The following is a 14,167-nucleotide window of genomic DNA, read 5'->3' on the forward strand; positions in this document are numbered from 1 at the left end:
CATAGCCCGGGAGAATGCGTTCCCTTGAAGTTAGAAACCGGCGTCTTCATCGGGTCACTGTTTTGTTCGCGAAGAACGCCGCAAGTGCTGTGCACAGACCGGGTTGGCGAGTTAATGGGTGGCTGGAGTGCAGCAGATCCCTTCACGAAGCACCACAGCACAGGGATTGCGAGCTGACTCATTGACGCGCAGAGCGCAGAACGGTTTGCGTGACTCAACAATGAGTCAGCTGGCAGATCTGCATGTGCCTCTTCTTCTTATATTTTTTTACACCAGCGAAATTACGCTTTTTGTTTGTGTTGAGTAGTTGTTGAGTAGTAGACGGAGGTACTCGGAGACGGAGGTGAGTTAGGGGCTTCCGCCAGGGTTTATTAACACATATCACTATCCCTGGTTCCCTCTTCACCTCTTCTACTATCCCCGTTCCTCCAGTGACCCCGCTTACATCACGGGGTCTCCCTTAAATACCCTAGGAGACGTGACGTCACGTGCACTGCCCAGCGCGCGCGACCCCACGTCCCGTGATGTCACCGCACCGGACAGCGCACACGACGCCACCACTCTCCTCTACTCCTCTACATTTGTAACGTGCATGCCATTACTCCTGGTGCTGTCTCCCCTTGCTCTTATCGCGCTTGAAGTATTTAGGGATTTTGGTAATGCTCATGTCATCACCCTGCTGCTCTATTTAAGACCGGGAGCAAGTGAGGGCTTCACTATTCCGGCAAAATTTCCCGATGATGCTGGATGTAAATGATGTTGATTCACTCTTCAACACACCGGTGGGCTAAAGTAGTGACCTATTTGTCTTTTGTCAACGTGGCACATTTTTTACTGTTTGGCCGTATCGGGTGGTGGAGGGTTACGACACATTTAGAAATAACGCGATCTAATCCATAAACCTTTATTATGAAAAATATTGGTCGCGAAAGCCTACGTGTTAAATTGAATGCTCATGTGGTCACCGTGCGTCAATTTGCAATGAATTGAATGCAAACGTATTCAGTTCAGGTGCCGTTAAGAATGTGGGCCCGTCTGCCTGAGCGGTGAGCACATTTAGTTACGATTAATCGAATGTGTATACAGTTGTCACATTTCAGCGCACAGGATTTTCTCTGCCACTCAACCGAATTGGTCTCCCTGTTGTTTTATTAGCCTGCTGTTAGTGCACATCATCATTGCATCACAAAGCTTCAGTTTGAGCTCCACGTGTTGCCTCCCAACGCCCTCCCCACTCCTCACATCGTTGCCTCCCAGTCCACAGCCCGCCCACACACTCACCATGCCCTCTCCCCTCCCTCCATCCATCCTCCGCGACTATATAATTCCTCGTCACAGCCATCTCTTAGACACACTTAAGCGGTTGTGCTTTCGCTACGTTGTCCCCACCTGAAGAAGGACGCTTGTGTTGCGCCCGAAACGTCGTGATTTAAGTTAGTTGTTTTCATTTATTTTATTTTTTACCCACGTGACTTTACCGAAAAAACCAAAGAGTATCATCGTTACAGTATTGCCATTGTTTTTGGACAGCATTGCAAGTCACCGTTAGGTCGAATCTATAATGAATTTTATGCCGATATTCCCCAGGCTAGGTGAAATCCAAGTCGATTATTCCCCTCTGGTTTATAGGCTGCTTCTACCTCGGGGATAAAAAACACACTCACTCAAAAGCATGATCATCATCAAAAATTGAACTATCACTCTCGCATATGGCAATGCATTTTGCATGTAGCAGAGTGTCCTATAAATGGGTAAGCTTTACAAGCAACAGCAGCTGCACCATTTCAAAGCCTTGCCTCATTCCAGCCCCCCCCACCTTGCCCCATGGTGTTCGTTGTACTGCGTTAATGTTATCATAACACACACTGCGGTTGCGTGTGGTGTCACTTGTAGAGCCACACTAGGCGGAGGGTGGCGGGGGAGGAGAGGTAATCGGTCACGGCATTTTGCTCACGTTTAAACCCAATGAGCCTTGCACAGTGCGGATGGGTGCAGTTAAACTGCTTCCCCGGTGACCAGGGACTGTGCTGCTGCTGCTTCCGAACATCGATGGCGCCCACGTGGCAGCCCCACTGTGAACGCGGGGGTGGGGGGGGGCAGGAGACCACGGCGCACTTCGTATTAGGCTGTGCAGTGCGTCAGGGCGTGCCGGGCGGGCTGATTGCTCTGCACGTGCTGGAGGAGGAGGCTGTAAATTGGCTCTGTGACTGTGGGCTGACGTCCACTCAAGGAGCATATATTGAATTATCTATCTATATATATTGTAAACGCATCTGGTGTTTTGACTGTGGGAAGTCGCGTGAAATAGCATTCGCTAAATAAATAAAGTGCATGGACTTTTGCAAAGGCTCATCCCGCTCCTCGGCCAGGTCCCAGTTGTTTTTCGATGCAGCGTATGTAGGTATGTATGTAGGTATTTTGAACTTCTTTCGCAACGGTACGGAGCCAACCGTGCTAATCGCAGGTGCGCCGGGTCACGCTGGCAAGGCACGAGCGTCTTTCCATTATCCGTCATCGCCTCCGTGGGCCTTCTGAAGCCAGTGCTTTGTCGGTGCGTGAAATGTGATGGAAACCGCAAACGCTCTCTTCTGTGTGCCTGTTCGGTGTTTGCTACCGCGCATTATATCCGTATTCATTCACGACACAACGATGATGACTTTTTTCGAATTTGTTGTTGTTGCACTTTTCTTCTTGTATGGTTCGACACAGTATTGGTGGCAAATCTGCCAGTGCAGGGCTTAATTTCTCACTCGGTATATTTCAGAACGCTGCCAACAGGCTGACTTGGAGTAAGATTATCGGCGGTGTAAGGCATTACCGTTAATACTATAGTACATCGTATCCATAAAAATTCTATATAATTGTACCCTATATTCCAGAAGTCTTAAGTGCAGGTTTTTAACCAAAAAAGGACGAAAATAAGGTGAGATGGATTTTGCGTCTACATACATGTTAACCTACCTACAGATACTTACTGGAGTATGAAAATTAAACATAAAATTTCGACATGAATTCACCTCCAGGGTAAAGTTAAGTCGGCTATCATTAATTATAGAAGTCCTCTATGTAATAGTGTCCATATATTTCTTGTGGCAGACTGTCTACTTGGCATAAACCATCCCTGCAGCCATTCAGATGTGTTCTTAATCTTTTTTATTTTACATTCTTCATTTTATTTGTAAATGTGGCATCGGAGAGTGAGCAGAGTCTATTTTTTAAAACTCCAATTGAGGATGACATTTGGAGGTTCAATTTGTACTCTGTGTCGGCCCTCAGGAATCTTTTCAAAATAAATACTCATTAATTGGCTGTAAACATCGTCAAAAATATATACAATGCAGGACCCTCCTGAAGAAGAGACCTACGACTCGGTGTAGCTTTGCTGGATAAATAAGTAAATTATTGTGATTATGGAACTCCAATTGAAGGGCAGCATTTTGAACTCCCAGCCGCGAGGGCAGTTAATTCTCATCTCGACATGGGAGGGGGGGCAGTGCCTAGAATGAGGCACTGCAGGAGAACTGCAGCGTTCTCACTCGATGCCGCCGCTGCCTTACCCCGCTGAGCCATTTGGCGGTGGAGGTGGGTGTCTGTGGATGTCTGGGTTTTATTTCGCTGTCTCTAATCGGCACGCAATGATTCATCCCACGTGCAATGCTCAAAATTGTCACGATTCAGACTCGCGTTTTGATTAAATACTGGAGATTACTGAATTATTGATGAGCCTCTTTTTACCATCTCATTCATACTCCGTCTGCTCTGTAATTTTCTCTGTCCCGTTAGCTAAAATGTAACAGCATATAATTTGCATCCGATTTGCATCATTAATGCGTACACTGTAATCGGTTCTTCCGTGCGCGATTCCTGTTCATGTACCCGGAGCGCGAGAGTATTTTATATATCATTGGCTCGTGACATTTCTAAGGTATAATAATGCTAATCACAGCATTACTATACAGAATGTTTGACACAACCAGGACACTACTTGACCAGTCGCGGGTTTTGAAGGTGGCAGCATTTTCTTTCATGCCAAATGATGAAGACGAAGTAGATTCACCAGTTTTTTTTTTAAACGGAGACAAACGTTCAATCGGGAGGATGTCTGTCATGAAAATCTTCTCGGCAACCTAGCAGAATATTTAAGCCAAGCTAATCTGCTCAAGAAAAAATATTTAGAATTCCCATGACCTAAAGGTGTGGGTCGTGTGATTTACTATTTCGTAGCTGTAACAGCGGGCAGTTTTCGCCATCGAAAACATTCAGTGTGTGCAGTACGGTACATGCCTAAACTCCCATGCAAGAAAAACAAATTCAGCTAAAAAATGTTCTTGCTGTGGTTTTCCCACCTGATGATGATTGCTTGTGTTGCAATCGAAACGTCGTGATTTAATTTATGTTATTTTATACCGACGTGACTTTACCGAAAGAACTAAAGAGTATGGATCCCTGCGGTCTAGAGGAATACATTTTGCCGTGCAACTCTTATCCCTGGGAAATTCGCGAATAGGAAGCTGCTTCGCCATGCATTAAGGGTAAAATGGAAGATAGTATAATTTATATTTATAGAGCGCCTTCACTCAAGGGCTTGAAAAAGTAAAAAAAAACGGTGACAGAATAGAATGATTTAGATGGCCATGGAAGAATTGAGGAATGAGTGACCACGATAGAGGGTACTCGACGACAATGCGAGTGTATGGGATGGACTGTAAGGAGCGGCGGACCGTGGGGGGGCGGGAAGAGGAAAAGAATGGGAATGAGAGGAGAGGTGAGCTTTAAGAGAGAAACGGAAGGAGGTTAAGGACGCGGGCTGCGTAATAGAAAGGGGACGTTTATTACAGTGGAGGGTTCCAAGGAGGGAGAAAGATTGGAAATGGGATTTGGGGACAGGGAGAAGGAGGGACAGAGAGAGAGAAAAGAAACGAACAACTAAACTTAGTTTTTTACCAGGTAAGTCCCACTGAACTATATAGCTATTTTATTCAGAAGTTCCCTGTCCAAAAATGAATTTAATTCTGGCTGTCGCCTGATGATGCTAGTTGTAATTACTGGCGAAACGTCGTACTCCAATTGTAACTGTTGTGGCTTTACTATCCAACACACCGGTTAGTGCTGTACTAGTAACGAATTGCCATGTTTTGTTTACGGGACAAATTTTATTAATTGGCTGTGTCAAGTGGTGGCGGGTTTAATGACACATTTATATTTACGCGATCTAACTCAAAAAAACCTTGTATGGAGAAACATTTGTGGTCATGTGCACTGTGGTCATGATGACGTGACAACGTGACGTCATGACGTCTGTACACATGGCACTACAACACAACCTGGGCTGCCAGCACACACTCATTATGTTCCGTGGCCAACTGGAAAAAAATCGAGTTGAAGAACACTAAATTAGGTAATGGGGGTTTAAACGTCCACTTGCACACTTACGATATGCCCAGCAAGAATTACCAGGCCGATACAGGAATTGAATACTGAGGATATACTCAGCAAGGATGATCAGGCAGCTTACAGGAATTTAATACTTAGGATATGCCCAGCAAGAATTACCAGGCCGTTACAGGAATTGAATACTTAGGATATGCCCAGCAAGCGTTACCAGGCAGCTACCAGAATTGAATTCCCAGCAAGAATGACGGGGCAGCTTACAGGAATTGAACTTCTGACCCAGTGCTAACAGGGTCCAGTGGTGATCGCCGCTGCTACTTCCGCTATTCCGCCACGCAGATCGAGTTTCAGAACACAAGCCACCAGCACGTGGTGTAACCCAGAGAGCTTCCCACCACAGCAGTGAAACCACACGGCCTGTCAGCACGATTTTAAAATTGGTATTGCACGGCAATGTTTCTTGTTTCGGTTTTCATTCGTTTGGTCCCAGGGTACAGCAGCATCTCAGGAAATATGTGACGCTTTGTGTCTGCCGAGTTACCGTTGGGGTTTCGGATCCTTCCATTGCCAGTTGGGGATGATTGTATAAGATCTTTTATTTCCCAGAGGTGCGATCGAAGTAGGTTAAACCGTGTGCTTGGGGATTTTCTTGTCAAAGGCAAATCAACATAAATGTGCTTTCATTCTGTCTCCTCTTTCTTCTCCATCTTGAATAATACAACCCCCATCATTATTATTATTATTCTTTTCCATGAACAGTCACATCAGCCTCAGTTAATTTAATCGACGCTGGTGGCGGTGCCTCATGCCTGCAATTCCAGCGCCGTCGCAAATGTAGCGACGCTTCCTTGCCGTGGGCGTTGAGGAAGTGTCACACTCTGGCTCACCAGGTGGTAAAGCAAAACGTGGACTCCATCTGCTCTGTCTGTATGGGAAAGAGTGTTTTCCCCCGTCACACGCATGGATTTTCTCCGGATTTCTCCGGTTTCCTCCCAAATGTAAACACTTCTTCATTGGCCAATAACACCTTGGTATATAGAGGACCACAGAGCTTGGGCAATTCTGGCTGCTGCCTTCCCGCTTGTCTTGGTTCCTCCTCGTCCCTCTGAGTCGTTCTCTCCCTTCTGGGGTGAGATAATACTGTGCGATGCGTTGCAAGTGCGTTTTATTGTAAACGAAAATAAAAGCTGTTTTTATTTTCCCAGATAAGGCCCACTGAGCTATGCAGCTCTTTTTCATAAGCGATCTGGCCACAAATGATAGCTCAGTGAAATGGCTTCTTATCATGCGCAAATGTACATAAAGCAAAATGCTCGATTCGCAATGTTTTGAAATGTGGAGGGAAAAACCGGACGACCTGGAGAAAAATCCACGTGGCCACCTGGAAGAGAGACACGCCGACTCTAAATATACAGCAGGCGTCAGGGTTGGGATCGAACACAGGTTCTCCTGTACACCAGGCAAGGCATATAACATCTCACCACCGTGGTGTCCTTATTATCATCATCATCATGCTGTTATTAACCCGTTGTGTGTGCGTGTGTCCCCGCAGGTCAGGCTATGAGGATCCCGGGCAGCGATGACTGATGTGGAGGAGGCGTTCGCCGAGTTCGTGGCTTCGGGGCGGAGCGGGCGAAGGAACGCCCTGCCCGACATCCTCGGCTCCCCGTCTGGCTCCACCAACCCTGAGCTGCCGCTGCAGCTTAGCGAACTCTCCATTAAATCTGGTAAGCCAACACAGTGCACGTCTATGTGTGTGTGTGTGGCTGGAGTGGTAGTGTAACGTTTAACGCGTTGCGCTACAAACCCGGCGGCCCGGGTTTGGATTGCCGCTCACGGCCAACGCCAGTGACGATTGTCTGAACCAGTCCTGGGCTTCCCCTAGGTCTACTCAGTCTTAAATGAGTACCTAGTGTGGCGTGTAAACATCGCCACTAGGGAGACAAAGGCGGTCGGGCGTGGTGTTGGCCACCCAACCCCCTGGCGTGCCAGCCTGCATAGGTGCTCGCTAACAGTACTTGCCCGAACAGTCTGTTAAAGCTATATGAGGTATTTTTATCTTTGTGGCTGGGAGGTGAAGGATGCGGGGTTGATTGGACTTCCCTTCTCTGCAATCAGCATTCTAATAATTACCTCTAGGAGAGAGAAAGAGCACCTCTACCAGTAAGGAATCTAGGTCAGATCAACAGAAGGATGGAAACCCTCAAAGGGAGATGCAACGCAATAATACAATCGGACATTCCATTCATTTTGTTTTCGTATCAAAGTAATTTGGATGCATGAAGGTGCATCCAATTTAAACTCTACACATACACGAATTTTAACTGACAGTTCTGCAGGACTGTGTGACACCATCACAGGGATAAAAAAACGTTAATGCACTGAGCTCCAGAGATTCCCATGGACAAACTCTTACAAAATACTGAGCATCATGACATCGCTCGGGTTATGGAGTTCCCATCTCGTAAAGGGAGGTTTATGGACCCCCCCCCCCTCCATTGCACGGTTGCAGCCTCCGTAGCGTGCAGTGGTGGGGGGGACGGGGGAGGGGGGTTAAGGAGGGGGCTGAACTTCCCTGCTGAAAGCTCAGCCCCCATTCTAATTTTGTATCATCAGCATCATCATCAAGTGCTCTGTCCATAAATGGGTGCGAGCCACAATTCTCTCCTCTGTCTTCTTCCGTCTGCCACTGCTGTCACCGTCGTCTGTTCGTACGTCCTTCCTTCCTATTCTGTCCGATAGTCAGGTCGACACTGCTTTTCATTTTGTTTGGCGACGTACGATGCGAAATAAGTTCAACATACATGCATACAGCTAAACCAAAACAAACAAATGAGTGCAATCTTGATTTGAAGCTTTTGTGACTGCAGGAATCAATACTCTTTGGTTCTTATGGTAAAGTCACGTGGGTATAAAATAAAATCATTCACGACGTTTCGGACGCAACACAAGCCATCCATCCAAATCAGTAGAATTGAATGAAATGCATCGCAGCCTTTTCGTTTGTGCACAGTGTTCGAGAGCGAGGACGGATCCTGTCCTTGCCAATTAACGCCCGTTCAAGTGTGTTTCACATTTACTGCGTCACAAGGCCCCCTTGAGTTATTGTATGCCCCCATCCCCGTTTAAATAAGGTCATGCTGCACCGTTGCACGGCTGCCCCCGCTGTACAGCCGAGCGGCCCAGAGCTGGGGTGTGAACTCTGCGTGGGACCCAATATTCGCTCGCACTCGTCCCAATACGTGCGTGTGGCATTGGCGATACAGCATTTATTTTTTATCGTTATACAGTGATCCCTTGTTTATCGCGGTTAACGGGGACCGGAACCCCTCGCGATAGGTGAAAATCCGCGAAGTAGGATTGGCCCCCTAGGAATTTCCGTATATGTGTGTGTGGGTATCAGAATGTTTAAAATATGTATATTTATACTTTATATATATATATTTTACTTAAATCTATTTAATTATAAAACCTTAATATTATACATTCACTCTCTCTCTCATACGATACATATTATGGTGTTCTACACTCACCAATGACAGTAGTATAAGTAATGACGACGACGATGACAATGACGACGATGACAGACCTGTGCAGTTCGATGAATGTGATGATGAATGATGATGATGATGGTGTTACTGCACAGGTATAATGAGGCCTTTAAATCAGTTCGAAAAATCCGCGATGCACTGAGGCCGCGAAACTTGAACCGCGAAGTGGTGAGGGATTACTGTAACGCTTGTTTACCCAGGAAAAGCCTCGTGGTCTCTTTTTAAGGAGGGTCCTGCCACGTTTCCGCAGAAGGGGGGGAGGGGGGGGGGAGAAGCAGAAGGTGCGTAGCAGTTTTAATCTTACTACTACGGTGAACGCACGCGCCGCAGTCATTTCCAGGCCTTCCACAGGAATCGAACCGTGAACCTCTGCAAAAAAACGTCTTGGTTCGCTTCGTGAGCCAATGTTTGGCCTGGTTATACGTTTCGAGAAATATAAAGCATCAGTGGGACAAAGCCCGTAATAATAATAATGATGATGATAATCATAATGTGTTTCGAGTGGCTGCAGGGCTGTGGTTAAAACTTGGGCTCTGTCATTTGTAGGGGAGTTTGGTGGTTTAACGGCAATCATCGACGATTGCAGCGGAATCGCCCTCAATGGGTTGATTTTTTGTTCACTTGAAGGCGCACATTTCAGTGGATGTAAACGAGGCTTCTTACCGATCGCTTTGACATGTTTTCTAATCTACGATAGGACTTCCTTGCATTTGGCACAGCGTAAAACGTTGACGTGCATTAAACGTGGGTTTGATTTGACATTCAAAGAGTGCATTGAACAGGGCCAGGAACAAACGTATATCTATATATTTGTTGTTGTTGTAATGCTATACTGCAACAAATTCTTGCCCTGTCTGGAGATGTTTTCTGCCAATGTTAAGCTGTTCCATCTGCAGGGTGATAGGGTGGTGTATTAAGGCTTGGCTCATTGAATAGCAACGCTATTATAGCATCAGAAAACAAATATGAAAAATAAAAAGCAAGGAAGTCTTAAATAATTTGACACGATGGCATTCACACTTCGCTTGTGACCCATTTATTGTACCTCGAAATAATTATAATCCTGCATGTGTAGTGTTCTAAAATATCTAACCTTATTACCATTTGCTTTGACCTCCTTTCTAATCTGAGATGTGACTGTCTGGCATGTAATGCTGCATAAAAGCTTAAAAATAGCGGGGGGCTATTTTTAACATTGGCAGCGTGGGTTCTTTTTGATTAACAATGCCTCGGTTTTCAATGCACGCGTGACATCCTGCTGCCCTTGTCAACGTGTTCTGTTTGCTAATTAATCTCATTTTTTATAATATTGTGCTCTGCTGCTGTCTCTATTGTGCGATTATCCTTGACACCAGAAGTGACAGTCTGTGCATTGACAGCTATTAATGTAGCTGCCATATATAGTTTTCACTTGGAAAATATATTTTTAATCAGCTTTCATTAAATATCAGAACAAAACAAATACCTTGACAGGAAAATCGCAAACAGCGTTATGCCATTTTAAGTAACTTGGAAGATCAGAAAAGACTGCGATAGGAATGTATTGCAGATGTGATCAGAAATTAAATCTTGATTTGAAGCTTTCGTGACTGCAGGAATCCATACTCTTTGGTTATTTCGGTAAAGTCACGTAGGTTTAAAATAAAATAAATCACGACGTTTTAAAAAACAGTCTGCATCAGCAGCAGACCATGCTTTCCCACCTGATGATGGACGCTTGTGTTGTGCCCGCAACGTCGTGATTTATTTTATTTTATACCTACGTGATTTTACCGAGAGTACAGAAATGAAATGGGAGGTTGCAACAAGATGGAGCCATGTGTGCAGAATGGAGAAGGTCCGGTTACAGAGACAGACGCTGAAAATGACACGCAGTCATCGCGGTCGCTAGAGTTGCGATGAAGGCTCACCGTGCCCTCATTTATGTCTTGTATCGAGATGAACTCGGCCGATAATGGAAATGAAATTTCCGCCGTGGAATTTCCACCGCTGGCTCTGGGCTCATAACCAGGAGACGAGCACCGCCTCAGTGTTAGTTTTGGCAGGAAATCACTTCTCAAACTTTCCGATTTACAACACAGCAGTACAATGAATAATATCCACACCGATGACAACGGATTTCTCCACCATAAATAAAGATTCTGATTGCGACGTCCTCCTTCAAACTGTGACGTTCCGTCTCCCGCTCGGCACCGACAGGGCTGCCTCTGATTTTGAGGCCTCACCAATTAATCAATCAATCAATCTTCAATTTAGACGTCAATATCGCCCTCGATAAGGTAGGCATCAGTGCACATTACAACAGAACAAGAACGGTAGAGGAGCATGGCATGGCAACAATGAATAAAAAACCCGTCCACGACCTCAGCGGCTGACATTGACTGAGCAAAAATCGAGCGCAACCACGCACAGGCCTCCTCATCCACGAAGGAGGCCTGGGATTTTGACTTGGGCAGAGGTTCTTCGGGTATCCCTCCGAGCAAGTCACTTGGCCGCGACGGACAACGCCATTTGCAGGCACGCCGAGTCGCGAGTGGCTCCACTCGGGCGAGCGGATGATCCACCAACACGGGGCCTTTGGCCGACTGCAAAAAAATATTCAATTTACGATTATTTTATGTGCGCAGTGAGTTAAAAAACATGTAGAAATATGGCCGTAACAGTATGTTACTCTTGCGAGTGACTTCACGTATTCTGTATTGACCTCTCCATTGTAAAGCTACGTGTGTGTTTGCATGAAAGTGCGAACCGTCACTGTGGAGAAGTGATATTTGCCTGAATGAACCTTTGGAGTGTCAATCATACAGATGACCGGACTGTACAGCCAAGCATCCCTCGATGTACAAAGAGAATTGTCACTACATGAATGTATGTATGCGTGCATTGATCAATGCATTTTAAATATGGATACTATGCCCATTTACAACACAGTAAAATAATTAATAATTTAGTCCCTCCAGATGGCTCAGCGGCAGAGCGAGCGGCTCGCAATCGGGAAAAAGTTGCGAGTTCAAATCCTGGTTTGGGAGTTGGCTCAGCCCATCATCCCTCTGGGGGTGAATACAATGAATGTGGAATTTCCACCACCGACTCAGGGCCATAAACAAGAGACGAGTCGCACCTCGGTGTTCATTTTGACAGGAAATAACTTTTCGACTTTGCCGATTTACAGCACGGTAGCACAGTTAATCATATCCCATTGGGATCGATCGGTCTCGGGTCGTTTTGAAAAAGTGACAGCGTCTTGTTGTGTGTTCTGTGTCATCCTCCTCCTCCTCCTCGCCAGTCAGATTTATTATCAGCGGTCCCCGGAGAGTGATACACGTTGTGAAAATGCCGGTTTATGCGTAAAAGATCGATACAAATGCGCTTGAAGACTCGTCTTTGCTTTTGCATTACATTTTATGAATTTCCTTCGCGCAGACTACAACCGTAAAAGCTAAAAGTAAAGTTACGGCAATCATCGAAGATAAATTATTTTTTGCCAAGTAAAAAAAATAGAATCCAGCTTTACATGTTTTTTTAATGTGATATCAGCTCCTCCGCGTGTTGTTTTCTTTCGGCATGATGTCCGTCATTTCGCTCCACGTGCTACGAGCCCCGTCCGTTCCCCAAGATGCTTCCCGGCATGACGGAGGTGGTGACATGGCCGAGCGGGGCATCGTGGTTGCCGCTTGTCGCAGAGAGAGAGAGTGAGGTCACATTTAGTTTAAGCTCACTTTGACCCTACGCGCCGTTTGCGTCACAGTGCACGGTAAAGATCACGTGACGTTCCAGTGTATTTGAAATAGAGTAGACCATGTGTGCTGGCGTTACGGCCGTCACGGTCCAAATTTAGGCCACAAATTTGGAACGAATGCATGACGTTGCCTCAAAAGCCACGTGGTCACACCGCCCCCTATGCCGTGAAGCTACTGCAGATGGTACTCGTCTGTGATGCCTTCTTGGTGACCTTGCGCTTCGAGAACAGCGTGAAAAGAAATGTAACCGAACGTGCTGATGATTTGACTTGACAGCACCTTGTTCTCAATTTCTCTCTCCTCCAGATGAAGGCTCAGAGGCACAAAGTCCGAGCGCGGAGGCCCCGAGTGGACAAACTGAAGGGGACAAAAAGGATGGCTCCACGTGATGGGCCCTTGTTGCTTCGGACTGACTCTCGGTTAGTTTAAACCCGCTTGCTTCCAGAGGCGCTCCACGGCCTTACGAGAGCTCGCGTTCCAGAAAAAATAAAAAAAACAGGGCAACGGACGACAGCTCCGAGCGCTTGAGTTCTGATCGGTCGGGCCGTGGCCTGGCGGTTATCCTCGGTGGTGTTATTGATAAGTGGTTGAAAAACGGGGGAAAGGTCGCGCGTTCAGTTTGAAACCGATGGGAGGAGAAGAAGAAGAAAAAAATATCGTACAAGTATTGTTTTCCCGTCTGCACTCGCCAGCTGTTTATTTCGTGTTGTGCCCAATAACCTTGAATTTCGTGTAAAAGTCACTTCTCTCCATGGCATCACCGAGTGGCCCACGTGCTGCCAGATTGCGCACAGCAACAACAAACAACACGAGTTCACGCATTCACCGTAGACCTCCCGACGACCGAACACAAAGCAGTGGGGGGAAAAGTGTGTCCACCTGGAGAAACAGCAAGAGCAGCCGAGTCAGTGTGCGGTTGAGTTTTGACTTTAACGTGCACTTCTCTAGCCAGTTCATACCGCGATCGATTCGGCCTAATTTTTGTCCGGTGTGGTTTCAAACCGCAAGCGGAGAGGCGCTTAGTAATTGAACGGGTTCCATCAACAAATGGACCATATCATTATCCCAATAACACTGACAGCAGCTAATGCACACAGTTTAGCTTACCGATGCGTATCCTGCTAAGCACGGGGGGGGGGGTAGGGGTGGGGGAGGAACCCATAGTGCAGGCCAGTGTCTATGTGCAGGCCCACCTAATCCTTTCTTGGACCCTGCGATGCATCTCCGTGGCTACGTTGTGTGTGTTCCGTTGGGCACTCTTGCATATCGATTGGTGTCTTCCTACTTTGTCTGGAGGGTTGTGGGATGCAAAACAATACTGACGCTGGGCCCAACCAGGACAAATGCAAATGTACAGTTCGTATTCCCAGCGCGTCATAAACACAGCGGAAACGCTGTGAATCCCTGACTTTAAACAATACTTTCCACAGAACTTTGGTTCATTGGCCATCCACTGCTAGCAGATAAGGTCCGGTCCTCGTTACC

At 46.4% G+C, this 14,167-nt stretch overlaps 1 protein-coding gene across 2 annotated transcripts in view; it reads left to right on the top strand.

Moving 5' to 3' along the window:
- The window catches only part of LOC144724942 (cAMP-dependent protein kinase inhibitor alpha-like), a 41,824-nt gene extending 28,508 nt beyond the window's left edge, over positions 1–13,316 (top strand). For both annotated transcript variants that reach the window (XM_078604268.1, XM_078604269.1), the window contains 2 exons: positions 6,944–7,118; positions 12,989–13,316. In XM_078604268.1, the coding sequence (XP_078460394.1) occupies positions 6,971–7,118; positions 12,989–13,071 (231 nt within the window). In that variant the 5' untranslated portion in view covers positions 6,944–6,970 and the 3' untranslated portion in view covers positions 13,072–13,316. The remainder of the gene's footprint in view (positions 1–6,943; positions 7,119–12,988) is intronic.
- The last annotated feature ends 851 nt before the right edge of the window (positions 13,317–14,167 follow it).

Source organism: Lampetra planeri, chromosome 22, assembly GCF_965212315.1.
Source record: "Lampetra planeri chromosome 22, kcLamPlan1.2.h2, whole genome shotgun sequence".
Classification (NCBI taxonomy): domain Eukaryota; kingdom Metazoa; phylum Chordata; class Hyperoartia; order Petromyzontiformes; family Petromyzontidae; genus Lampetra; species Lampetra planeri.